At 38.9% G+C, this 25,780-nt stretch overlaps 1 protein-coding gene across 2 annotated transcripts in view; it reads right to left on the bottom strand.

Moving 5' to 3' along the window:
• LOC149300687 (septin-7) overlaps positions 1–23,475 on the bottom strand; it is a 31,271-nt gene extending 7,796 nt beyond the window's left edge. For both annotated transcript variants that reach the window (XM_089484935.1, XM_089484934.1), the window contains exons 1-7: positions 23,451–23,475; positions 9,817–9,923; positions 7,205–7,305; positions 5,950–6,084; positions 1,351–1,468; positions 958–1,050; positions 558–654 (exon numbers count right to left, since the gene is read on the bottom strand). In XM_089484935.1, coding sequence (XP_089341061.1) covers positions 558–654; positions 958–1,050; positions 1,351–1,468; positions 5,950–6,084; positions 7,205–7,305; positions 9,817–9,923; positions 23,451–23,460 — 661 coding nt within the window. In that variant the 5' untranslated portion in view covers positions 23,461–23,475. The remainder of the gene's footprint in view (positions 1–557; positions 655–957; positions 1,051–1,350; positions 1,469–5,949; positions 6,085–7,204; positions 7,306–9,816; positions 9,924–23,450) is intronic.
• Positions 23,476–25,780: the final 2,305 nt, after the last annotated feature.

The raw sequence follows: 25,780 nt of genomic DNA, 5'->3' as shown, positions 1-25,780 counted from the left end.
AAGGCTGTTACTATGTTTCTTACAAATCCTCCTTTGTAGCAGTCGTAGTCAAGGCAGATGTTGCCCATTTTATGGAAAGAGGTATCGGGCAATAAGTCAATGATCTTAAAAAATACATATTCTTCAGATTCATTTATTCCTGGGCTAATCCAAGAATCCCCCCTCCAAAAATGTTTATATTTTATTTTGACATTAGGACCCTGTGTCAAAAATGGGATTCCCAGATTCAATTAAGACAAAAGCATGCCAATGTTCTCTGGATGTTGTAAGTCAGAAGTATCTAGGATAAACTGAGCCAACCACCCTCATGGAAATGTATCAGTTGTTTACTATAAAATGAGAAGAGCTAACATTTTTGGCAACCACTCTAATTTTTCCAGCTCTGTGTTGAAACAGAAATAAGCATCTGCGAAGTAAACATGTTAGGATAGAAACGTTCTGGTTGAACAGCACATGTGGCAACAACATGTGCCATGGGTGATGTGAAAAAGTGAAGAAATGTGATTATAAAAAAAAAAAAAAAAAAAAAAGCTTTAAAATCCCATTGCCCTTCTCACCTTCTGCAACTCCCCATGGGTACTGTCTTCCTCTTACTCTCTTGCCATTGACTTCTATGATAGTGTTACTACCAACCACAGCAAGGGGTAAACGATCCTAAAAAGACAACAGTATGGTGCATATGAAGGCTTGGTATGGGAAGCATAAACATACAAAATGAGCATTAAAAGAAAAAGGGCTGAAACAATCAGGCTTGGTGACCTAAGTAGTAAATCCTACCTAACTACCACAGGCCTTATATTTGTCACCCTTGCCCTCTGACTTCCTCTTACAGAACGCAGAAAAGTGACTTAAAATAACCTCTGAAAAATACACCACAATTTCCTGAATAGGTGTCATCTTTGCGGATATAGATGTGATATTTTGAACATGTAGCATCTCAAAGATTTTTGGACAAACCTTGATCTTTTTCACCAGCTTATTTTCTTCTTCATCATCTGTTTCTGGAAATTCGTAGATCTTGATTTTGTGTTCTTGAATTTCTTTCATTATCTAGGGGAATCAAATAACCAGGTTTAAGTTTGTCGTATGATCTTTAATTTTCAGAACAGCCCTTTTCCTCTAACATTGAAGGATAACTACAGAGAGATCGGACCAAGTACCAAGACCATTAAACTTGAAACGGATCCAACCTGGACTTGGAAATATGAACTCAATTTTAATGACCCCCATCTACTGATTAAAGGAAAAGTTGACCCCCCCCCCTTAAATTAGATTTTTCTATTAGACGCAATCTGTTAAGATTGATACATATTGTTTAGTTCCAAAACAGAGGCAGTGATCATACATCACCTGTTTTTTAAACTGCTGGCATTCTTCTGGTGTGAGCGTATCAGCTTTGGCAATAAGTGGGATAATGTTTACTTTTTCATGCAAGCGCTTCATAAACTCGATGTCCAGCGGCTTCAATCTGGGGGGGGGGAATTGAGATGCATATAAACTCAACTAAGATTAGTTCTTGAACTAGTTAGATGAGCTTTATCCCTCTTTATTTACAGTAAGCATTAACATCTGAAAATTCAACTACTGGACAAAAAAATAACTTTATGTTGAAAAGCTCAACATTTTACTTCTGAAGTATTCTTTTGATGACATTATAGACCTTCACAAATCGCGCAAAATGTTGTAATCCGTAAACAACAAATACCTACAACTCTTAACTTTTATTTTTCAGAGAAAGCTTGTTGACGTAGGTCCATTTTAAAGTAAATGGCTATTCAGCTGTTCAGGGTGCTTGGCTAAGGTGGAATGAAATAAATGTTTTTGGCTTGGCACTGCACCGTCTCCTTTTTGTCCTATATGATGGGAACTTTCTACATAATGAGACTAATGTCAAAGACTGGGACATTCCTCTTCCCAATATGACCGCAAGCCCTCACGAAAAAAAAAAATAAAAGATTTAATGCGTAACTTGGCAGGGAAGCAAAAAACAAACACATAAAGCAATCAATTGATCACAAAGCACTTAAAAGGCACCGCTTCACATCCTACTCGTCTTCATACAATGTCATTTTTTGCGGGGAGGGGGAGGATTTTACATTGAATTTGCATCAGTTTCTGAAAGCATTTGGATGTATTCCTGTTCTCAGGCAGATTAGTATTTTACTTGTAGTAACGTAAATGATTCCACTTTTGTTTTATTAATATCTGGATCAAATGATGCAGTGGGGAAGTGCCTTATATGTAAATTCCTACGATGAGGTCGCATACCACAATGCTACGGCGTATAGGGTCCACAGTTTTTGTAATTTTTTGTCAAAATGGTGGAACGGGGAGAGTTTTTTTATGCAAACATATTTGAGAGATTGAATATATAAATGCATGGGGAAAGAAAATTGGCTATATGCCACTTTATTGTAAGTTATTCCTGTTCGGTTGGTTAGAAGAGGGAAACCTCATTGTTCTGCGTGGCACCTTGTCGCTGCCGCCTAGGTTGCGGTGAATAGTATGCCTTTTGTGTTTTCTGTTTAGACAAAAACACTAAGTTTTTTTTCGATGGAGAGATTTGGGACTAATGGGTCACCCCATGGCTCAGCAATAAAATCAAATGACTGGCATTTACTCAACCACATATTAGAGCCACATTTTGTTGATTTAGCTAATGTTACAGACCTACTGTAATTGTTAAAGCTGCACGTTTCATATTTCCATTGTTAGTGGTTTCTGAAGGCCCTTTAACTGTTTGAGAAGCTGTTCACTTCTATAGTGAAAATTGCTTGTTCCTAAACAAGAATTTTAAAGTTTAAAGTTAAATGTCATCAAAAATCTTTGCGGGGGGGGGGTAAGGGGCAGGATATAGGTCATGTTGAACACAGGAAGACGCTTGACATTCTCTAACCTAAGCCACCATGCTAAAAGAAAAGTGCTGTAGTCTGCCAGACTCTGCTCTGTGTCTTGCCGTTTCCTGTGGTAAGAATGCAAATGCTACATCTGTGTTATACGCGCCAACATTCCCGAGCTCTGCTGTAATGCTTAGCCTTAAAGGTACAGTAACATGATTAGGTCACAAAGTCTCCAGGCTCACACAGTATTCAGTGTTGTGTGTACTCTAGCGGCATTAGTTTCAAAAAACGTATGCAACAGAATGAGCAATAAATAAATGCTTTCTAGAAGGGAAGGAAAATCATTGGAAGAGGTATGATCAAAAACACTTTACAGATTACAGGGTGCAGCATAAACCACGTGGCCCGGTGTTGAGCAGCGAGCTCTGCTTTCTGTTATTTAAATATGCCACACATTGGAAACACTCCTGTGGCTCATGAAGTTACAAGGAATCTATGAATTCATGTTAATAGCCAGTCATTACAGACCACAAAAATGTTTATATGCAAAATGTGGCCAAGAGAGCATAAATGGCAGTAATTTGTGTCCATTTCACACCACAGCATTCTGCATGCATTAAGCCGTTCTAGTTTTTTTTTCACATAAATAAAAGTTATGTTTAATTATGCAACCTTATTATTAAACATTTCGTAAGCGCCTGCTTGCGCGTAGGCGGACACATTTTCCATGTGTATATCTTAGACTCTTAACTTCCCTACCAACAAATTCTTATTAGTGGCCCAAACATCCCATTTCCTCTACGGCGCTATCTCTAGGTGGTCAGAACTTTTTGTGTTCCTGTTCAGCCATTAGTCATTTTGAATGCTGGGAGGTTTACAATCTGTAGAGCTGCGTCTGCTAATTACAATAGTTTTTTTTTTATTTGTACTCATAAGATATGACTATCCAGTCTCTTCCATTGAAAAGTACTGAACCAAGAACTGGATAGAGAGGAAATGAAAGCATTCCTCTACCGATGGAGCTGTGAGGGAGCTCCAGATAATAAAGCTCTTCGTAGGAGACGTTCGTTCTGCATTGGACACTGCATTCATTCTGCTATTAGAGGTCAATTTTGAAAACTGGTCAAACCTTGCTTGTAAATGCCATCAATGCAGTATAGATACCTGGTGCGCACACGTATTGGGGTCTCTGTGCAATAACAATATTCTTTTTCTGGAAGCAGCCAATGTTGTCCACTAGAAATATCAGTCTCTGGCCTCATGTCTGCTTGCTGACTATGTACCTTCCTATATAGTGCCAGCGTACCTATATGACAATACAAGCTCTGGACTGAGCTTCAGAAACCTCTATGTTGATCGTTTCTTTTTAAGACACAGATGTGCAGAGACATGACTAACCCATCTCTTAATGACAAAAAGGGACAATCAGCAGATGATTTCCCCTCAGTCTGGAGCATATGTAAAACATTACTCTATTTCTGGCTCAGGACCAACACTCTTCCTCTGTCCCTCATTTCTTGTCAGCATGAAATGTTATCATTAAAACCAGAAAGCATGTGTGAGGACTCATGAACCGCATCTTCAAGTTTTACTTGGGAAGTACTGTAATGAATACTATATTTAAGACTGGACTCCTTAATATTCTACTCTTGATTGAATATAAGAGTATCCCAAGCAGGGCTTTTCTCACCGGTATAGCACACCATCCGTGCTTGAAAACAGGGGATGGCCTATTCAGCATTCGGTTGGTACCATTAGTCACATAAACACCAATCATACTAATGCTGCCAAGATCTCATCTAAACCCGGGTCAAGGTGATCAAATTGATCAAATAATGTGCCATGCAGAACAAATATATTTGATGACTTACTACAAACACGTATGTATGGGGCTGCAATTCTAGGCAGAACCCAAATCAAAATTGTGGCATTATATGAGAAGCAGTAGCACGCACAATTAAAAAGAAACAAAAACATCCAATTTATTTCAATACATGCTTTATAGAGTAAAACTTGGCTATCAAACTGAATGTGCTAGTTTGGTCAATAAACCCATGGAAAAAAATTATTCCCTGTTTAAGGGAAAGTTAAATTCCGACTTCCGAACAATAAAATGGGGGGCTGGATTCAGTCCAAATGCATCTATTCCAAAATAGGGATGCTTAGCGTTGCCAACATTGGCAAAAATTCACAATTTGAACACCATAATAAACTGAGATGGATATTAAATGGAAATCTGCTAACTACATTGACATTATCACAACACTTGCCATAGCCTATCCTCTTTCACAAATGTAGGTGTTATGGATAAAGTCTACACCCTATACCACCCATTTAACACAGCCATGTCCATTAAAATCAATGGCAACACACATGGCTCTGAACAGATCCCTGCCCCCAGCTTTCCTTGAGCCAGTGATGGAGCCGACTGAAGGTTGAGTACATCACGCACAGGGGGATGTGTTCAGCCAAGCTGGAGGGTGTGGAAAAGGGCAAATGCATAGGGTGGGATATTGCAGAATACCCAATGCATTAGCAAAAACGGACAATAAAGTCCATATGAAGGCTGGAGTGTCTCTTTAAGGATGAGCTAAACCTAGAGAGCAGGGGTAGCCATTCACCCAGAACTTACCTGAAGAACACTTCTCTATTCCCTGTTCTAAACATGTCAGCTTCGTTCTTCACAAACCTGAGTCCTTCTGTCTGTGAAATGATTACTCTTATCTCAAAACGATAAACCGCATGGTATTTGCCGCTGACACTCAATAACAGTTACAAAGGAATTTAGGGAACAGTACAATCTAAAAGTTTAAGGTCAGCCAGTACTTATTTGTGTTGACTCAGTCTCCTGTTCCCACAGTGGAAGTCAAAACAAGAATTTAAGCAATGGTGATTTTCTTTAAAATAATTTGTGAGCTGTGATTATAGGTCCCAGCTAGCTCAGAAGAAAATTATATGATATCGGTTGTGCAATGCAGCAAGTACACATTCTTGAAAACAATTGTGTGTGTATATATGTATGTATGTATAAATACACACAAATGAAAAACAAAACACCCTATTGCGAGGGTCTCGGATTTGCAGACAACATTCTGGTTTAAATACTGACCCGTGGCCTGAAGGAGCAATGAAGTATAAGCAGCACTGCACTCGGTTGTCTGGCATCTGGCGCCTGTTCACACGGGATTCTGCATTAAGGTAATCTTCAAATTTACTGTCAATATAGTCGATGACCGGTTGCCAACTGCAAGAAGATCAAGACGGCCACATATTTAAGGGTGGGGTAATTACCAATTAAGTGACAGGTTGACAAAATGATGAAAAAATTGAGACAGAAAGACTAGCTTGAAAATCAATATGTTCATATATAAAAATTTTTTTAAAAAAATGCCAGAAATAGCAGTAACATTCTTAGAGGCTTCTGTATGAAAGCATACTAAGTATGCACCAGGTTCCCTAAGCAAAACCATTCTCTCAAGATGTAAACAAAGCAACCAGATGGCCAACTAGATGGCCACAGCTAGTCCAAATTAAGTGTGAACTGCCACATACATGTTGGTCCAACGCAAAGAATTCACTCAATGGTTGTTGGTGACTGCACAATTACATTTCATTATAATACAGATACTATCCTACCTGGAAACTCTCCGGGTTTGACCCAGAGATTGCTGGGTGAGCGCTGCTCCTCCGGGTCAATAGTCGAATCCTCCGGGTCTCGGGAACAGGCTCTTCACACGCCCCGCTCCCCACCCATTTTATTCTCTAAATGGGTCTGCCGTCAGGAGGACCGCCCACCGTCAGCGGGAACTCCCACATCAGTGCGCAGTCCTGGCCGCGTCCCACAGGGAAAGGCTCTGGGCAGCCGCCCTTACGAAAAATTACTGCAGTTTTTTCTGAAGTAATACTGCAGTTTTTTGGACATGAAAAAACTGCAATACTGCACTTTTACTGCAGTATTACTGCACTTTTACTGCAGTATTACTGCACTTTTACTGCAGTATTACTGCACTTTTACTGAAGTATTACTGCAGTATTACTGCACTTTTACTGCAGTATTACTGCACTTTTACTGCAGTATTACTGCACTTTTACTGCAGTATTACTGCACTTTTTTTTTATATTGCAAACCTACAGTTTTACTTCAATGTGCTGTAGCTTTATTGCATTTGTACTTCCGTACAAAAATAACTGCAGTACAGTGAAGTACAAATGCAGTAAAACTGCAGTAAATGTGCAGTAATACTGCAGTAAAAGTGCAGTATTGCAGTTTTTTCATGTCCAAAAAACTGCAGTATTATTTTGTAAGGGCGGAGCCCAGAAGTTTCCAGGTATAGATACTATGAAATATAATAATAAAATCTTACCAGTTGCTATTATCCACCGCATCTCCAAATCCAGGAGTATCTACTATTGTGAGAAGCAGTTGTACTCCTCCCTCTTTGATTAGAACTTTTGACTGTTCAACCTAAAGAGGAAAAAGGTAGTTAAATACACACGCATTACACAGACCGAGGGCAGACGATTAAAAGCATCACCCCAATTTCTTGTTTCCTTGTCTCCACATTTAAGCACCAGAAGAACATACGATACATCAGACCTCTTCGTTCTCCAGGGGTATGTAAACAGGTACTATTGATATTCATTTACTTTATCCACAGAAGGTCCCAGATGGCCAAAAATGTAATGCTATAAATAATATACCCAGTTCCTAGTGATTAAATGCACTTAAGGTTACTTGTACAAATACAAAAGAAAGAGGACCATGTGTGATTACATCACTAGAAATAAATACAATTAAAAAGGGGTCTGGAAAATAACAGACTCCTGATTACTGTCTATTTCTGGCCCAGTAAAAATATTTAATAAAAAAAAAAAAAAAAAAACGGACAACAACTTTCTCTTAAAAATGATCGAGACGTTATTTTTTTGGAACATCCACACTGAAATACATGGCTACTTCTCAAGTTATGACTTGTAGGGATGATCAGGATTTGAGAAACTGGTCACCAAAGTGGCAGCCGTGGCCGCTGGGCTTTTGGGACTTGCCCAGGGAGGTTGTTCAAACTCATGTTAGATACTTGTTTACAAAGCGACGTAAAATCATGAATGACATAGATGCCATTTATTTCCATAAATACAAAACCACTGCAAAGTAATGATGAACAGGCTAGTAGGAGACATTCTGTTTAACGTTCACATATTTTGTACTATATTAGAATTGCATGCGTTTAAGAACAAGATGAAGACACATTTATATCACGTGTGCTGCGTACACAAACCGGAGTTCCCGTGCCTGAAAACAAGAAACACTATGGTTTATTTCAAAAGTTCTTCTAATCTTTCCCAAATATTCTGACCTATAGCATTCGGCGTGCCCATACATGGTCAAATGCATGTAGAGAGAAACATCTGGAAGGGATCCAAAAAAACATAACTGTAAACCAGTGTCGTTCACGGTTAAACATCCAACTGTATCCCATCATCTGCTTTAGCCAAAATTCCCAAGAGACTCATGGAAAACAAATTAGCCCGAGTCCTGGAATTTCAAACGTTTCTCAGCAGATCCACTCCAAATGGCTGCTTTCCCATGCACTCCTGAAAAGCAGGTCACTTCCAGCCATTTTCACGATCTATTTGTGGTCCCATGCAGTTATGGGGAGGAGGGGGGGGGGCGGCACGTCTTCTGGAAAGGAATCCAGTCAGAACAAAATATGTGTGCAGATGCTTTTAAAGGGCCTAAACTAAACAGCGAGGGTGGGGTCGTCAAGACAACTTCCTGAACATGGAATTGTTTTGGGAAATCTTCACGATCACTGAACTTTTCTATGTACACATTCTGATACATGCATGGGAAAATGTACAGAAACCAAGCTTATGGCAGATAAGGCAGCGGCCTCTCGAGTACACACGCATGATTCATTAATAGATACGTGTGTATATATATATATATATATATATATATATATGTATATTTTACATATAAATCACTCACATATAATAGCAAGTCAAAGTCTCGTGTACAGATGCCAAAATGTTAGGAGGATGGTGGATACATATAGTCTTCTTGAAGTGCTCAAGGGTAATATCTTTTGTTGGACAAACAAAAAACATGCAGTCATGTAAGCTTTCAGGATAACAGAGGTCTATGTTCAGCTAGAATCAGAAAAGAAGTTGGCGGCACCTTTTGCTACCTTTTATTGGGATTTCACCTGTGACTGAAGGCTCCCATCTTCTCCATTATGACATTACCCGCTTTGCTCAAATATATTGGAATGTGTACACTTCACATTTGTTGCATTAAGCCTGGAGATCATAGATTTACCAAAATATAAATCCAGGCTCACTTATCTAACTACTGGACTTCTCGTTGATAGCCACGACTTAAAAAGAAAACATTCTACGGATATATGCCTTCACAGCCGTACTTCCATGTGACGGCTCACACCAAGCAGCTCAGTCAGAATGCACGGAAAGAAAGGAACTTACAGAGCTTCCCTGGACATCTACCACATGGAGACAAAAACTCCAGCCAAACTTGCCCTAGGTTAATTTAAAACGAGAAGGCTTTCTTGGAACGTCATGTGAGATGCTAGAAAACAAAGGCCAGCTTTCTGTGGATGATCTTAAAGATGCCAGTTATGCAGATGCACAGGGCAAATATAAGCCTTTGCTGTTATCCCACATCCAGGACTCGGGAGGAAGAACAAAATATAAAAAAAAAAAATTAAAAAAAAAATGCACCCCATACCTAATGTAGAAACAAAAGCAAAAACATTATTCAGTACAGTCTTTGTGACTTCAGAATGATCTGAGTTTGGATATCCATAGATGCGAAGGAAATAAGATTGAAAAGAGAAAATATGCATTAGAAACTGCCAGGCATAAACAGATTAAGGGGTGAATTAGATTAGTTACACACTTCATGCTCCAAATTATATTTAACTCCTCGAGAAAAGTCACTTTGTAAGAGACCTACCTGAACCGTTTTTTTAATTCGGTGTGAGGGGCCAGGGTAATCCGGGGCGTATAAATCCGTTAAAAACAAAGAATTGATGAGTGTTGATTTTCCCAGTCCAGATTCACCTAAAGGAAACAAGTATTTCATTACACACCTTTTCGTATGGCTTTGCTAATCTAAAGAGAGGTGTAAACATTTGCCATATGTATGGTACATTTAAAGATTTGGAAGAAAAGATGCTTTATTTTGTTTCATTATAACACCGCTGCCACATAGCCTAAACTGCCCCAGGCATCTAGAGAAGATGTAAACTCTCGCCTGCATCAAAGTCTGGCATCTGCACCAATTGAGCAATTTGTTGCATTATGATTTTTAACCACTAAACACCATTCTACAAACCATTACCAATAAATTTGATTTGGGCTGGGTTAGGAGGGACTCAAGTCAGGTCCAGCCTCCAAGCGTAATATACAGACCTAAAATTCTTCTTAGGCTCTAAAATAAAAGTAAGAAGCCTCACCACAAAAAATAAAAATAATAATACATACTGTTAATCATACAACTGAGGAAATAATGTCTCGTCACAAAAAATTCTAGCTTTTTTATACATCAATTCCACATTAGTAAGACCATCTTAAAAATACAACATACCACAAGCTCATTTTCTGCAAATATATTTGTTTGTTATTTATTTTTTTAAAGTTGCACATACAAGATGCTTTACATTTCTTTCCCACAATAATACATCAGTAAAGACTGTATTATCCCCCCGTAGGAAGCTGGAATATGCAACCTGGGCTCCATGTAGCAGACTGAAGAGGACATCCTCACATTACTAATGTTTACAACTAAGAGGTTCCTCTATACAGCGGCTAGATAGGGACATCAAGTGAACACAAGCTCAAGGAAGTTCCTCTTGTGACCAACAAAATCGTAGATGGGGAAATGATCCTACAAGGTCATACGGTGAGAAGAATGAAATGCCTGGTTATGACGACATGAGAACTGGATTCGGACACAAGAAGGGATAAACGAGTTAACGTTTGTGTTAAATTTGTACCATGGATTCCACATGGCGCTGTGCAAATGGCCAAGATGCAGCTAACTGCATGATATTCTGAGAGTATGGAAAGCATGGTGGGACTGCACACATCAGCAAAACAGATATGAATTCCTCTTGGAAATGTTTGTTTTTTCCATGTTGAAATATTCACTCATCGCTGATCTTCTGTAACTTTAATATTAAAAGCATGAATACGGAGCAGGCACTGGATATTTTAAAATAAAGCCTACACATGAATGTTTATAAATAAATTGAATTGTGCATTGGAGAATATGTTAAAAACCCAGGGGAAACTAATTTTATTAATGCTCTGTTGTGCCTAAACAGAGTCTTGGGAAATGTAGAATGTTCAGCTGCTACTTGGCAACGCCATGGTAACTTTAACCAAGGATTTAAGCGAAAATGTGCTTCGACTCCAAATGTAAAACACATTTCCACTTTGCAGCTCTGCCATTACACCTCGTATTCTTGGGAAACGTGTAAAAGTACAGTTTCCCAGTTAGAATACATCTGGATAGGTGTAATGAAAGCAGCATTACCGTTACTAATGCTAGCTTGAACAATCTCTGTTGCTCTTTACACAGTAAATAGGGTATGACAAAGCTCTCAATGAACATTACGACATCGTGGTAGCAGTTTACCTATTCCTGTGCTTCACAAAATATGATGACTGGAAGCACTTGGTCACATCCTTCCACATCTGGGCCGAGGTTCACTCTGGATTACGTGACATAAGATACTAGAACAGATAGCTGCATTTAGTGTAAAGCATTAGGGGCCCTTCCTGGTAAAGCTACGCCAAGAATACAATGGCTCTCATTACATTTCTGTTAAGCGGTGCCACTTGGGTGCCATTGTTTACAACGAGGGGCATGGCATTCATGAGAATACTTTACTTAAAGCCCTGTAATTACATAAGAGGTTAAGTTTCCATGCTTTTCCATGCTAAGATTTTAGGAGGTAGAAATAATACCAAAAACAAAACGAGAAAGAATCACAAATGTTGATCATAGTGTTCTTAGTAATTGGCAGGGTTAATGGACAGCTTTAGGAAACTATATTAAATTAAAATACTAAGTGAAGAGGTCACAAGGGGGCTACTTATCTAGTGCTTTTTAAGATAACAGGCAATTAAAGGGTGGATACTAAAATACAAAAAAAGACCAAAAAAGAGAGGAGGAGATAAGATAACAGCCTCATGTTCTTTAGCTTTTAATCTTGTGCAAACTAAAGTTAGATATCCAATTTCTCTAAAAACAGCCTTTTCCTATAAACGATCATGCTTCTTTAAAGGTTATGTAAGCACTGCTGGCCCAGCCAGATGTCCAAAGAAGTCGTTTTCATTTTAGCTGGAGGACTAAATAGAAAGTTAATCTCTGCTGTAGAGGAGGACATATGGCTTTGAAGGGGCTACTAAGACGTGGTAACTGTACTGGAGGCAGTAAACCTGGCTGAATAAATAATGCACATCAATGTGAAAATATTACTATAAGAGAAAGGGCTATAACAGCATTAGGATTAAAAAGAAATTAAGTTAAAATAAGTCAATTTTGGGAAGTTTCATACAATTAGACCACTAAGACATACATATGGTCAGGAACGTGCCTAACATTCCTTAGCTTAAAAGGGACGCTGCAGCCATCATAGGCACTTTAATGCACTTATTAAAATGTTTTATAGCTTGACAGCTGAGTGGTCCCTTTAAACAGCCAAACAATGGTGCAAAATAGTGGACCATACAGGGGGCAATCCTCTGCAGCTCTGGTGCTGCAGCTTTTCCTACAGTTTTTTTGGCGAGTATAGTGAAGTGCACAACAACAAATAAGGAAGATCATGCATTCACCCATCAACCAAGAATGTAATGCAGAAAGAAAAGGTGCTGGAAATAAGCAGTAGGAACAGCATTACAGCAGCTTCTCGGAAACAATCCAATGAGGCTTAAAATGATTTCTCTTTGTTGCATCCAGGAATAAAAACTCCAGACAAGAGAGCATTTGGAAATTGAAAGGACTGGAATAGCTTACACCCCCTATGCTTATTTGTAAAACAAATTGAATGCTACCCTTTAGATGAACGGATCTCAACTAGGCTCGGTTTTCCAGAGCCTGTAATAAAAAGAATAGCAGAATTAGCATTCTAGCTTTATTCATTAGAGAACTGGCAAAGAAAAATAAGCCAGTCAAAAACTCTTGCCTCGAGCCAATTTTAGGTGAATACCATGCGTTCTATTTTTTATTTTTTTTTGCTATAATACTACAGGGACTGCAATTAAAAAAGCTTCACTTTGCCAGCACAACACCCAGTGGGTATAAAAGCACCCGACAGTGATATGGTCCAGAGGTCCGAAACGCTTTCTCAACTAAACATCAGCAGCGTTTCCCCCTAAAATCTTAGCTTAACTTTACTGGTCCCGGTTTGCACACACGGCCCTGGTGTATGTATAAACTAACCTGTAGTGGACACACGTTAACACACTTACAGGTCATTGACATGTCTACTTTCAGAGGGCACCATAAGCAACTTACCACGATGCAGATAATCTTGCCCCTAAGGAAGCCCATGCTTACAGTGGCAAGATTTGCAAAGCATTGAACTTTGAGGTGGGTTTAGAAAAATCTAAAGATCTTTCAATGTATCTAAAAATGTTTGTCCCTGAAAATGAAATATGTTCATTTTTACCAATAGAAGAAAGACTGTGCAGTTTAAAATATTCCTGTATCTTGTAAAGGTTTTTTCCCCCCCAGAAATACAACTCACTGAGTCTGAAATGACTAGCACTGCTTGGCTACTTGCTATAAATATAACGCGTTCGTAACCATATACACGTCACGGTTTCCCTGACTATAAAACGTCTTTTCTTTTTCCCTTCAGAAAGGGATTGAGAACGTCTGTAACGTTTCCTCATAACGGCGTTATAAAAAGCACAATGTATGAATAAATGATGATAGGTATATTATCTCCTGGCTTATGGCCCGGGGAAATCGGTTGGCACATATGGCTGGCTATTGTTTTCCGGGCATAACGTTTGCACGATGCACAATGTGAGGCACTCCTTAGGAAAGCGAAGTCTGTACCACATAACTCCCTCCTAAAAACTAGCGTGGGTATCGGATTAATGATTCCGGCTTCATTTTTAGTCACAACAAGGTGAACCGCAAAGATGACTCTCAAGATCAAGAGTATTCCGGAATATCCTGCACTGAACAGCGGTTGGTACATTAGAGGTGAAAGGTGGGAATTATGGAGACGTTTCTTAAAATAAGGTTTTTTAGAGTTCAATTGCATCCTTTTTCATCTGCGTCACACAGTTCAAAGCCCACAGAGAGCCATATTGTATACACATAAGTAAATAGTATATAACACCTTTAAGGACAGTGGCAGCAGAAAGAATGTCAGTCCTGCTGTAAATTATTGCACTCAGTAAGCTTCCTAACACACTATATATATATATATATATATATATATATATATATATATATATATTATACATATTATACATACACACACACGTAAACCTCTCAAATCCATACATATGCTTTTTATATAACTAGACTTCGCTATGAAAAATCTGTCTTTTTTCCTGTTACGGACACAACAGAAGCATTCTGTACTCGCTACACTAACACTACATTCAGGGATTTACACCATAAACAAAAAAGTAATACATATCTGTAAAAAGACTAAAAGCACATGGACAGATCAAGGGGGAAAAAATATATAATTTTCAGATATTGTGTTAACCAGCTTAGGACTGTATGCGCTTTATGCTGCACAAGATAATTAGTATAGTGTCAAATGCTATCTATATATTTAGAAGTTGCGTCGCCACTCTGGGTCTAACACCGACGTCAGAGCAGCAATGGGCGCAGCGACGGATTGCAGGCATGGATCTCACCGTGTGCTTACTTGGCAGGATACCGGCCATTATTCTAAGGACTAGTTTTGTAATGTTTTAAATGCACATATGGATATAATATCACAAGAGGACCAGGCAACTTTTTTTGTCTTTGCTGTTGTAATTAGGCAAATCATGAGATTTTTTTTTTTTATATATTGGTTATCTTAACATCTAAACACGATTACATTAATTAGGTGTATGGAGCTGTAGAATGTAGGATTGAGGATAAGTGAAAGATCTAGTTTAACTCGGCACCTAGCGTTACATCACAGGTTGCAGTGACCAGAATGCAGTGACCGGTACACATACGCACATTCAGGACCTTGTATCAGATTTCAGAAAAACCTGGCAGAGTTTCAGGTAACCTTAAAAACTGTGTGTTCCCATGTCATTCTCATCTGATATGAGGCAACACGATCTGACAGATTTGTAGGAAAAAAAGAAAGTCATTCACAGATCTGCAAGGTCTCTCAAGTCGTTTAGTTCTTTGCAACTATAAATACAGAAACAGAATTTTAGGGCTTAATCTGGTGGAACCAAGTTTAATAATAAGGCTAAAAGGTGCCAATTTTACATTTTAAAATTATATTCTGTATATACTGTCATTCTGTACACAGCTAGTTTGGTGAGCCTTTTGCCGACCTTCCACGAAGAACAAAAAAATCTGCTTGGGGGACAGAACGACTAAGGCTCAGTCTTACAGTAAAAGTAAAACAAAAGCTTGGGTTTCTCATGCAATTTTGGCTACTTTTATACGATTAGTGACTACACCACATTCTTTTAACTTTGGCCGCTAGCAGCACCTGCAGAGTAGGTCTGTTGTATATGACTGCCAGCAACTCAAATTTAGGGATAGCCTTTGGTCAACTCAAATGTATGTGTTGCTCTGATGCGCTCTCTCTATTGCATTATGTATTAACACACAGTAGATGCACTCTTCCCTTGTATGTACTCCATATGCAAATTATGAGTGAGGGACGTAGTCTTTCCTCCCCACATTAGCTTAATTGTACAGAATAAATTGAGGGCTGTTTACAACATATTCAAAGGGCTTTGTTAACTTTGAACTAAATATATTTTGTAAATGACGCAATGTTTTGATCATCAGATGAGCTGATAGGACGTCAAACACCGTGGCCCCATGACATGGACATGTTGCTGAAACGCCAAAAGAAACGCAATACAATCATTGCTGTGATGGTCCATGTTCAACCATTTCACGCCACCAAGAGTTTGGACTGGTGCTACTTGTTCCTAAACATAGGTATCAGATTTGAAAACAAATTCATAAATACGCTCAGGTGTTCACCAAGCAGTTAGTTGTGGACTTTGGTGGTTTCATTTTAACTAGTCATTTACAGAAACACTAGGGCGCCTAAAACATATGGCAACCATGGCTATAGACAAAATAAACCCTAAAAGAAATAGTAAACTTCGGTTTTCTTCCAAATTGCATTGTCGCCGCCCTCGAAGTGTGTAAGAGCCTCTGGCTTACTGTGTTTTAATTTTAATAGTTGTCCATTCCATCTCCACTTTAGGGAGTAGGAGCTTTTTCGTTACTGGCAGAAATACGCCTTCACTTCCTTACGTGACAGATCTGCAAAATCCACCGTGTCTTCTGAGAAATGGTTGTGGTCGATAAGGAATCTGAAACATGCGCTCGTCGTAAATGCAAGCAGTCTACATAATCATGGCTACTTGCAAACAAACGCTTGGGGAAGCAGTAATTTTCTCCCGCGCAAGGAGTTTAGGCAGGCTTTCAGTCATGTCAGTTCTCTTGTCAACGTATCATCTGCTAGTCCCTACAGATTGTGATCTATTTACTTTACATAAAAAAAAGCTTTAAAAAAAGTTTAACTAGTTAATGGACAAAAGGAATGAATGTGCTAGATGAACCAGGTACTGTTCTCCTTCCATAAATGTGATGCAATGGCCCTCAATGTTAAGTAAGCTAATGCTTAGACGGCCAACACCATTTCATCAATGGAGCAAATCCACCACAGAAGACTAAAAGCTCCAGAATGACTTGGTTTTATATTCTATCTTGCTGCGCAAATAGTATTACGGCATCTTATTTTTATGGCACAATACATCCAGCCGACTCGTAAATTCTACATAGATTTGTCCAGCCCTACATACTCAGCCAGCACATGGAGTGACGATGCTTGATATTCTTTGTTATAGTTGAGCACATTTGTGGTAGACATCAACAAAACAGTTTGAAGACGTTGCTGTCAAAAACACCGGCAACACTCCTTATGGTGGCTGAAATGAATACAAGTGAAAAGGGCGATACGATGAGCTGTATACTCCAACGTATTATGCAACACATCAGTTTATTCTAATAGAAAGAGATGTGTGCTCCCACCCTGAAGAGTCTGCAGCATATCCATTACTTAATGCTCCATTCCAAGGAAAGAAATAACTCCACTGAGGAGGCCATCTGGTGCTCAGACAGTTAAACCAGATTTCCTTACACGATATTTGCATTCACTCCACCCATCGAAAAAGCTGAACATGTGTTTTACATTCCTGTCCTTACGGAATGCCTTTCCCTTCCTTCCTCTTCTGGATCCTCCTTTAGTGTAAGAGAACACTGAAAATCTCAACAAAAGAAAAACGTAGCCAGAAGAAAAGGCTGCAATGCATTTCAGCTTGTGGGGATTTCAGATTCTGTATATGAATTTAGGTATAGTCATTATTTTGCTTCAATTTCTATAGATTAAGAAAACAGACGTATAAGGGCTGTTACTCCGCCATATGTGCCCAGGCACCATTTCACGAAATCTAGTCGGCAGACAGTAGAACCAAGCATTAAAGAGGAATGCCTACCTATGAGGACATTACCATAATCATAAGAACATAAATGGCTCCCATTCCTCAGCAACGAGACCACAGAGAACATATGGTTTTAAACTGTTAAACATATATGTTACGGTATAGTTTTGTTCGGTAATCACACATTAAGTATAGCATCCGCTACATATGTTGGTGACTTGTGTTAAAATACATGGAGACAGGACAGAAATATCTGTAGAAAATTCTGCCACTCCAACTTGAACATAAAGACAGACAACAAAAAATCTTCTATGCCTATTGTTACGCAAAGTGTTACGCAAAGCAACGACGCCTGTGTTTTCAGTAACTCTTAATACAAACAGTGAAGAAGTTATCCAACGAAGCACTGAAAGCAATACAACATGGTGGTATCCGCATAACAGCATTTCATAAATTCCAGGGTAAGAATTCTAGCTGTGCGGGACTGCAGACCCAGTTGCGTTATTTGGGAATGCTTAAACCCTCACTCGAATCCCAATCATATTAACTCTTTTGGCCAAACCAACAAATGTTTTTCACTTTCATTAATGTTGAAGACCTATTGGAAATATGTGAAAGCGGAGAAGCTTTCTCACAACAGGACCAAAGATAATTTGCGTTTCAGCATTAGGCTTTACTTGTCCAGGCATTGATTCCAAGATGCCAATCACAGCTGAAACAACAGGAAGACCTAAAATGAATGCATGCATCTCAACAGCTGGGAGGAATATAAAACGCTGACTATGAAAAGACCGTCCCTTGCCCCAAACACCATCTATCTTCATTCCGCAGACTGCTTTACCCTCACTAGGCTTACAAGCTTACCAGAACTTTACAGAAAGGGTTCACAGAGGTCTATGGATTTGTCCATGTTTTTTCTGGGGGTTTCTTGATCTTCTAGGCATAGCATTAAAAAAAGAACTGTATTAGGTGAAATAGTACACTAAAAAACACTATCCACTTCATTAAACGGGTCATCCATCACTACTAATTACCTTGATTGATGTCCCCCAGCCAGATAAACATACATGGTTGCCTGGTTCAATGGAAGAGCCGTTATCAATCACAGCACAACTCCCCCAGACTCACACAGCCAGCACATGCAGTCATGACACAACTGCCATCTGGAAGCTCCAGGCCATGGATATACATCATGATCGTGGTAGTTTTGAAGTATTAGACAAGGGTGGTTCTACTTTTTTTTTTTTTTTTAAATTAAAGTTAACATTGGTTTAAACCTGGGATGGCTCCATATAAAATTACAATTAAAAAGGCTTCATTGAATTTGCATTCTGTTTATAAGAACCCTGTATACAGATAGATATAACGAGTGTTTTTTTGCGTGTAGTTATGTGGACATGGAAATTTTTAATGAGTTTGCTCTTATCTTGAAAAAAAAAACAGTCGTTTACATTCCTGTTCTTCAGATTTCGAAACAAGCATCTGTTTGTCAGTTATCAAAAAAAGGCAGCTAGAAAGTGCCAAAACAATCATTTATTGAAAGCTAAGCCCAGCAAAGCCAATATGGCATCCACGACATAAAGAATTATCAGAATACTGAACACTGGCTTATAAATCTCAAAATGGGAATGGTTGGTGATATCATCTGGAGAAGCTTGGTTTAATGGTTAAAAGGTTGTACATGTTTTCACTGCAATCTTTCCTGCAACAGTCAAAAGGTTCTGCTCAGATGGGAGATTCTCACATTTTTCTAAAGAAAAACCAAAGCAAGATTTTAAAAGAACTTGGAACTATCTGGCGCTATGTTTAAGTTCAGCTTAGTTCTCTGGCTCCTGACTCTAGCTGCTTGAAACGCAAAACACAGGAAGCTTCCCAGCCCAAACCCAAGAAGCCTGGGGGATGGGGAAAGAGATCTACTGCCAAGAAATAAAATTGATTTTAACCTCTTACTTGGTCAAGTTGACGACCATAACTAGGCAAACTGTGAGAAAGAAAAAAACGGTAAAGGCATTTACTCCACGGTAAACATATGTGCTTCGCAATCGTACATTGTAGAAATTGCAGCAGTGGGTGGCAGCATCCAAGTGAATGTGTGCGTGTAAGGAGGGAAGAGTGGAATGTAAATGCATTACATAGACAACCAGATTCCAGACGCTAGGGTGTGCCCCACTGACAGCAACGTTACCAGTCACCTACCACGCCCCGACACATCTTAAACCAATATCCAGGGACATATATTTACATTACATCATAGCTCATGACAGACGGATACCCAGGTAAAGCCTCCGTTACACACAAAAGCTTGAGCTGGGATGTCTTAGGAGACATTAACAGTATCAGCATCCTTAAAAAAGGATTGAAGTTTTATTTACCGGTATATAGTGTCATAATATTCTGCAGCTCGGTTATTAATGGGTAAACATGTATAGAACAATAACTGTAAAACAAAAAGATGGAATCAACATCAATGCTTCAGTTTTTTTGTTTTGTGTATTTATTGGATCCGCATTATTCTAGCAGCAACCAGGATTCTGAACGCGTAGGTCTTTTTTTTTTGATCTTGAGTCACTCCAATGTTGCTAAGTCTGGGAACATTGTCCTGCTGAAAGGGGAATTTCCTCCCAAACATCAATTTATTGGTTGACTTAAGAAGGTTGTTTTGTAGTATTTCTCTGTATTTTAATAACCTTGTATGATACATTGATGTAACAAGTCAGCCAGGTCCTGCTGATGAGAAGCATCCCAACAGCCATAACCATACCCACAGAAGGAATGGTGTGTTTTGGGGTATGTGTAGCGTTATGTTTGTGGCAAATATAGTTCCAAAAAGCTCTAACCTAGTCTCATCTGACAGCAAAAGCTTTTCGCAGTTGAGGCACTCCCACAATTTCCGGCTCCAGACATCTATTTTTGAGTAAAAGGTACTTTCCTGCCACATCTCATACAGGCCAGAGTTATGGTTGACTGGTTCATCATTACCCACGTCACTAAAGTCTTTATAAAGAAAAAAAACCCAACTTCTAAACATAACATATGGTTGTAGAATAATAGGAAGGTTCCAACCCCTTATTTCCTACTCAAACAGATTCATAAATAAGCCTGGAAAAATACCACAAGAAATTGAAGTCCTAAAATAAAAAAAGGCAGCCCAACGTATGTAAATATATAAAAGAAGACCATTAGAATTTTCCAGAGTGGCACTGCATACATTGGTATACATATGCACATTTGAATAGGTTTCTCCCCCGTGTCTGCCATCTTATATGTACACAATCGTGAAATTCTCTGCTGTGGGATTACAAACAGAACAATAATAACACCGCTTCTCAATACAACGGAGTGAAGGGAGGAGAAAAGAATGAAAGATATGAGATCTGTCTGAGGCCCCCAAACAATTCACCAGTTGGCTTTCCTGGGCACTAGGATGTAGATGCCTTTCTTGTGGTCCAAGGGACATTATACTGTGCCTCTAATACTACATTCATTATGGGATCATGCGGCCAGTCCGTCTGAAACCTGAAGGTCACGTACGCAGTTCACAAACCAGACAGTAATTTTTGGCCTTCACAAAAGGAACCGCTTTGCCGTAGTCAGGAAGTACATTTCATGCCTTTACTTTAAGAACAGCCATTGCCGTTTCCTTTGCAGCGTTTTTTCACTTTTCAATATGATCATTGTTTACAGAGCTATTACCAACAGATACGCACTGCCTCTGGGACATGAATCACTTTCTTGTTTCTGGCTCAGAAAAAAAAAAAAAAAAAAAAAAAAAAAGGGAGGTAGAGAGTGTATGAAGAAGCTGAACTTCCATACACAATATACACTATGGAATTTCACAGTTAAATAACAGGTACATTTTATTTTAAGCAGTGCTTAAAGTTTTACTTGGAAACTATATCTTATGAAAACTTTAGGAACTATTGGACTGGAGAAGCTAGTTAAATTAGATGAGCAATGTCAATACTCGTGTATGAATACCAGCACTGTGTACTATATATAGAAACGAAGCCTGTGACTCTAAAAACGAGTTCCTCCACTTCCATCGCATCATCAAACTATTCTGCCAGAAGCGCATTCAGGTGGATGCAACCGCTCGATTACTCATGAATCTTCAAACTCACAGACTTTGGAAGGAAAACTTAATGGTAGCAGTTAATTGGTCAATTATAGTATTTGTTTGTGTGAGTTTTGTTTGACACAGATTACCTCTTGGCAGTTTAACATGTTTGTAATTAAAATGATAAACAAAATGCCGTACATGAATATGAACCCTAAAGATAACCTAAAATCGTGTGGTGAACAGTCCGAACAGGCACATTTTTCAGCCTTGCAGATAGTCTAGCTGGTACTAGCTGGTAGTCACACACGTCTGGCCAATCTTTCCTTGGCTAGTGTCCAAGTTAAATACAGGTATCACGAAGGCGCCATTTATCTTCTCCAAACAAGTCACTAACGCAACACCTAGGATGGGGAATAGCTCGGGAAAATTAATGTATTTTTCAGAGTAAATAGTATTGCATTGCTTGCCATACATATTTAGTCTAAACACAAATCAAAGAACCTCACAGCTTTTCTAGTAAACCATTCTGCTAAAATTAAAATGGCGTTAGACACATTACATCAGAAAAGGCACACATTAGCTACCTATATTGACAGAGAGGAAGAGTGAATATGTGTATAGGAAGCAGTGTAACATCTAGTGTACGAAGCAAATGCTTGTATTCCATAAAAAGAAGACTTTAAAGCTTTAAACTGCCACCTCTAGTCTTTGCTGCTACATGCAGAATGGGGTTGCAGGCCCAGCATGCCTTCAAGCACCCTGCACGAAAACAGCACTCCCACCACTAAAAAAATATGGATACACATAGGAACTGCCAACACTAACAGATACCTACCACCCAAACATACAGTGTGTGGTGATGTATTCGAGTGTATGAGTCCTAAGAATGTCAAACACAGATCTCCTGCTTCTTCTGCTCTGGTTAGTGACAATATGACACAACCCTCCTCACGGCATCCTGAGTGACCTACACTTTGCAAATGTAGCAAAAATGATTCTGACAATGTTTTTGTTTCGTTTTTGGTCCAATTTTGGTCCAGCTTTCACCATTCAGAAATAAAGTTTGTTGTCACTCCTTCACTCACGCTTTCTCAATGTCTCCCTGGATCCACGTCCCTGACTCCTTTTCCACAAGTCTGCTTCTTCTCTTGTCTTCTTTCTTCATCCTCTTCTCCCTGGTATTAGCTCAGTTAATCAGCACCTTCATCCCCGATTCCCCTGAGGATATGGGGAAGAAGCTGGCCCATTGGGCTCTGCCTTTTTGTGGATGTAACCCAAGAAGCCAGAACGATACAGACTAACGGAGAAGAGGGGTGCAGAAACACTTCTTTCTCTGCAACTGCCTGCAATATCCTCTTTGAGTACTTCCAGGAGGTCTGGTTAACTGAGCTGATACAAGGGAGAAGCGGAAGAAGAAAGAGGCAAGAGAACAAGAAGAGGCAAGACAGGAAGCGGAGTTGCAGGAAAAAGGGAGACAAGGACATTGAAGTGATTGGCGGGGGAGGTAGGGAGACGTTTTGGGAAAGCGAGAGTAGGATTATTCAGTACGAATTAACAAAACTGGCAAATTTTGTTAGACCTGTGCATTCGTATTTGTACAATTTTAAATTTTACTATACACCACTAAGAAAGGCTCTAAGTAGTAAAAAGTGTTGCCATTATCTGATCTTCTAAGAAAAGTATAACCACAAGGCTAACAGAATGAAGATAGAAAAAGATGGAGAAGCCTTGAGTCACTTATCTTGTAAGAACCAAAATAAAATTAATAAGGGAATCTTGAAGACATTTTTTTTTCTCAAGAGAACAAACACATGGTATAAAACGTGTACAATTAAAAGGATTTCATCTCTCACCTACTACCATAAGCGTAAATTCAAATCCTCTCTTCACAGATTTTCTGTACACTTGGTTTGGGAGGTTGGCAAACCCCACATATCCTTCAAGGTTCTTCTGTTGCTGCAGTAAATACACAGGATAAGCTATTAGGATATCTTCTTAAAGGTAAATTTCTACTTAACGGACAATAATCCCCACTTTTGGCCAATTGCTCCTGAATTCATTGGCTAGTCCAAAATTACAAGGGCTCTTGAAGGATAAGCTCTTTATACCCATATTTTTTTTTATATAAGCTGTAATCATCACTTTATAATGTACAGAAAAAGCAGGGATTTTAAACTAGTTGGGACTCCAGTTTGTGCAAAATTAATGCTTTGGAAGTTAACATCTCTAAATCATAATTACTACAGATAAACCACACTAAGACGTTTTGCACGTCTATGGTGCGCCATCTGAAAATACTTAAAACAGATTCTGCAAAATAATAACTGGCAAATTAAGCTCAATTTAAAAAGTGAAATTGGCCCATCAGTAAGTACATCGAAAACCAAAAACTGTAATTTGTAATAATAATCTGCAACTATGGCCGGAACAAACAGTTGTAGGAATTATTGTTCTGCTTTGAAGTGCCTCCAAAAAAAAAAAAGGCGCGTTTCAAATACCTAGGATTCTGGCAAAGAAACTCGAACACAAGAAAACGTGAATGAAAGGGTAACACGCCAAACAAATCGAGGGACTAGTAAATACAAAATGTCTACAATTTGACGTATGAATTTGCAAATGGTGCCTAGCACAGTGGTAGCATCTATACAGCTGTTGAAGACCCATAGCTAATATAACCCCACTCAGCCATAGAAGTTGTACTTTCACAATGCTTGCTGAGAATTATGGGAAATTAAGTTCCATCACAACCGGAGAACTGCTTGTTGGTAAAAGGTATAGGGCTACTTACAGCTACTTTGTAAGCGACGCAATTTCATCACACGAGTTACCAGAGGATGAACGTGATGATGGGATGTCGTCCATGGGATGCAATCAACCATCAGTCCCAGAATGGAAAGCGATGTTTCAGGGAGAAAAAAAGGAGGAGAAGAAAGAAAATCAAAGTTAGTTACCTGTTAATTATTTTACAAACTTACAGAAAATATGTTAGATTGGTACAATTCAAATCCGAACAATTTTAACAACACCACATTTGCAAAACCAGCAGGGCTGATGCCACAGTCATTTGCGAAAATAGTTATACATTTAAAGCAATGATATAAAACTTTCACACGGAAAACACTTAGAATAAAACATTCTGCGCTGTTACTTTGCACTGGAAGGCCTTAAATGAAGTTCACAGAGTTACAGATTTACCCGTAAAAAAGCTTCAGTCCACAAAATTACATGATGCTGAATGAAGCACACGTTTTAAAGTGCAGTAGAAGGTCATACTAGTCTTTACCCCTCGGGATCAGAGGTGGAGCACAATGCAGTATCATAAAAAAACAAAAAAAAAATGAAAAAAATTGCACCTAGCCTGTCTGCTTTAAAGTATCCTAGACATTTCAACATGGCTGCCAGCTTTTTATCCCCAAAACAAAACATTCTTCGGTGTGTTACGCTAAGGAGAAGTCTAAAATACCAATGCCCACCAGAACGGCAGTTTAACATGCCTAGGTGGAGCTATCAAGATGAAAGTCAACATGAAGGAGCCATTCAGCACAAATTAGATTTTCCACCTCAAAATTCCAAAATTCGGTCAAAACAGGAAGTTTGCACATTATTAATGACACTGTGCTGCTGGTTGAGTGTTTTATCCTACTGCCAAATCTTCGAGCCAGATCAGAGAGTTGTTAAGCGAACACAAAGCAAACAAGTCTCCCACCATAACACTAAGGGTCTTCTTCAGTTCTTAGCAAATAGCCAACATTCTAGAAAGCTCCTTAAGGTAGATCTTTGTTTCAGCTGCTGGTAACATGATATTGTGATGGCTACTGAAATGTCTTAACACTAAATAATAGACCAACAGTGATTTGTGGCTAGTTGCTGAGGTACATTACTACAAAACCCCCCTTTTTTCAACGAAATACTATGTAGTAATACTATTAACCCAAGACCTTGAGTCTTCCCTCTTGTGCTATTGTAAGTATTTTGGTTGCAGTGTACATGTTCAGAGAAACTTATGGATTTTTAAAGCTTTTTCCTGCTACATGGCTCATAAAAATAGAAAGAAAAGTCCCGAGCATCTCCCTACTGATGTATTAACAAACAGATTCATATTGGCGGCAGGCAGTAGAGGATTTATATAGTCCTTCCCTCAGATATGAATCAATCGTGGAATATACCAGTAGGCAAATACTTA

This window comes from Sceloporus occidentalis, unplaced genomic scaffold, assembly GCF_023333645.1.
Source record: "Sceloporus occidentalis isolate IW3139 unplaced genomic scaffold, rSceOcc1.0.p SCAF_23, whole genome shotgun sequence".
Taxonomy (NCBI): Eukaryota; Metazoa; Chordata; class Lepidosauria; order Squamata; family Phrynosomatidae; genus Sceloporus; species Sceloporus occidentalis.
This window is presented reverse-complemented; position numbering and strand designations above follow the sequence as displayed.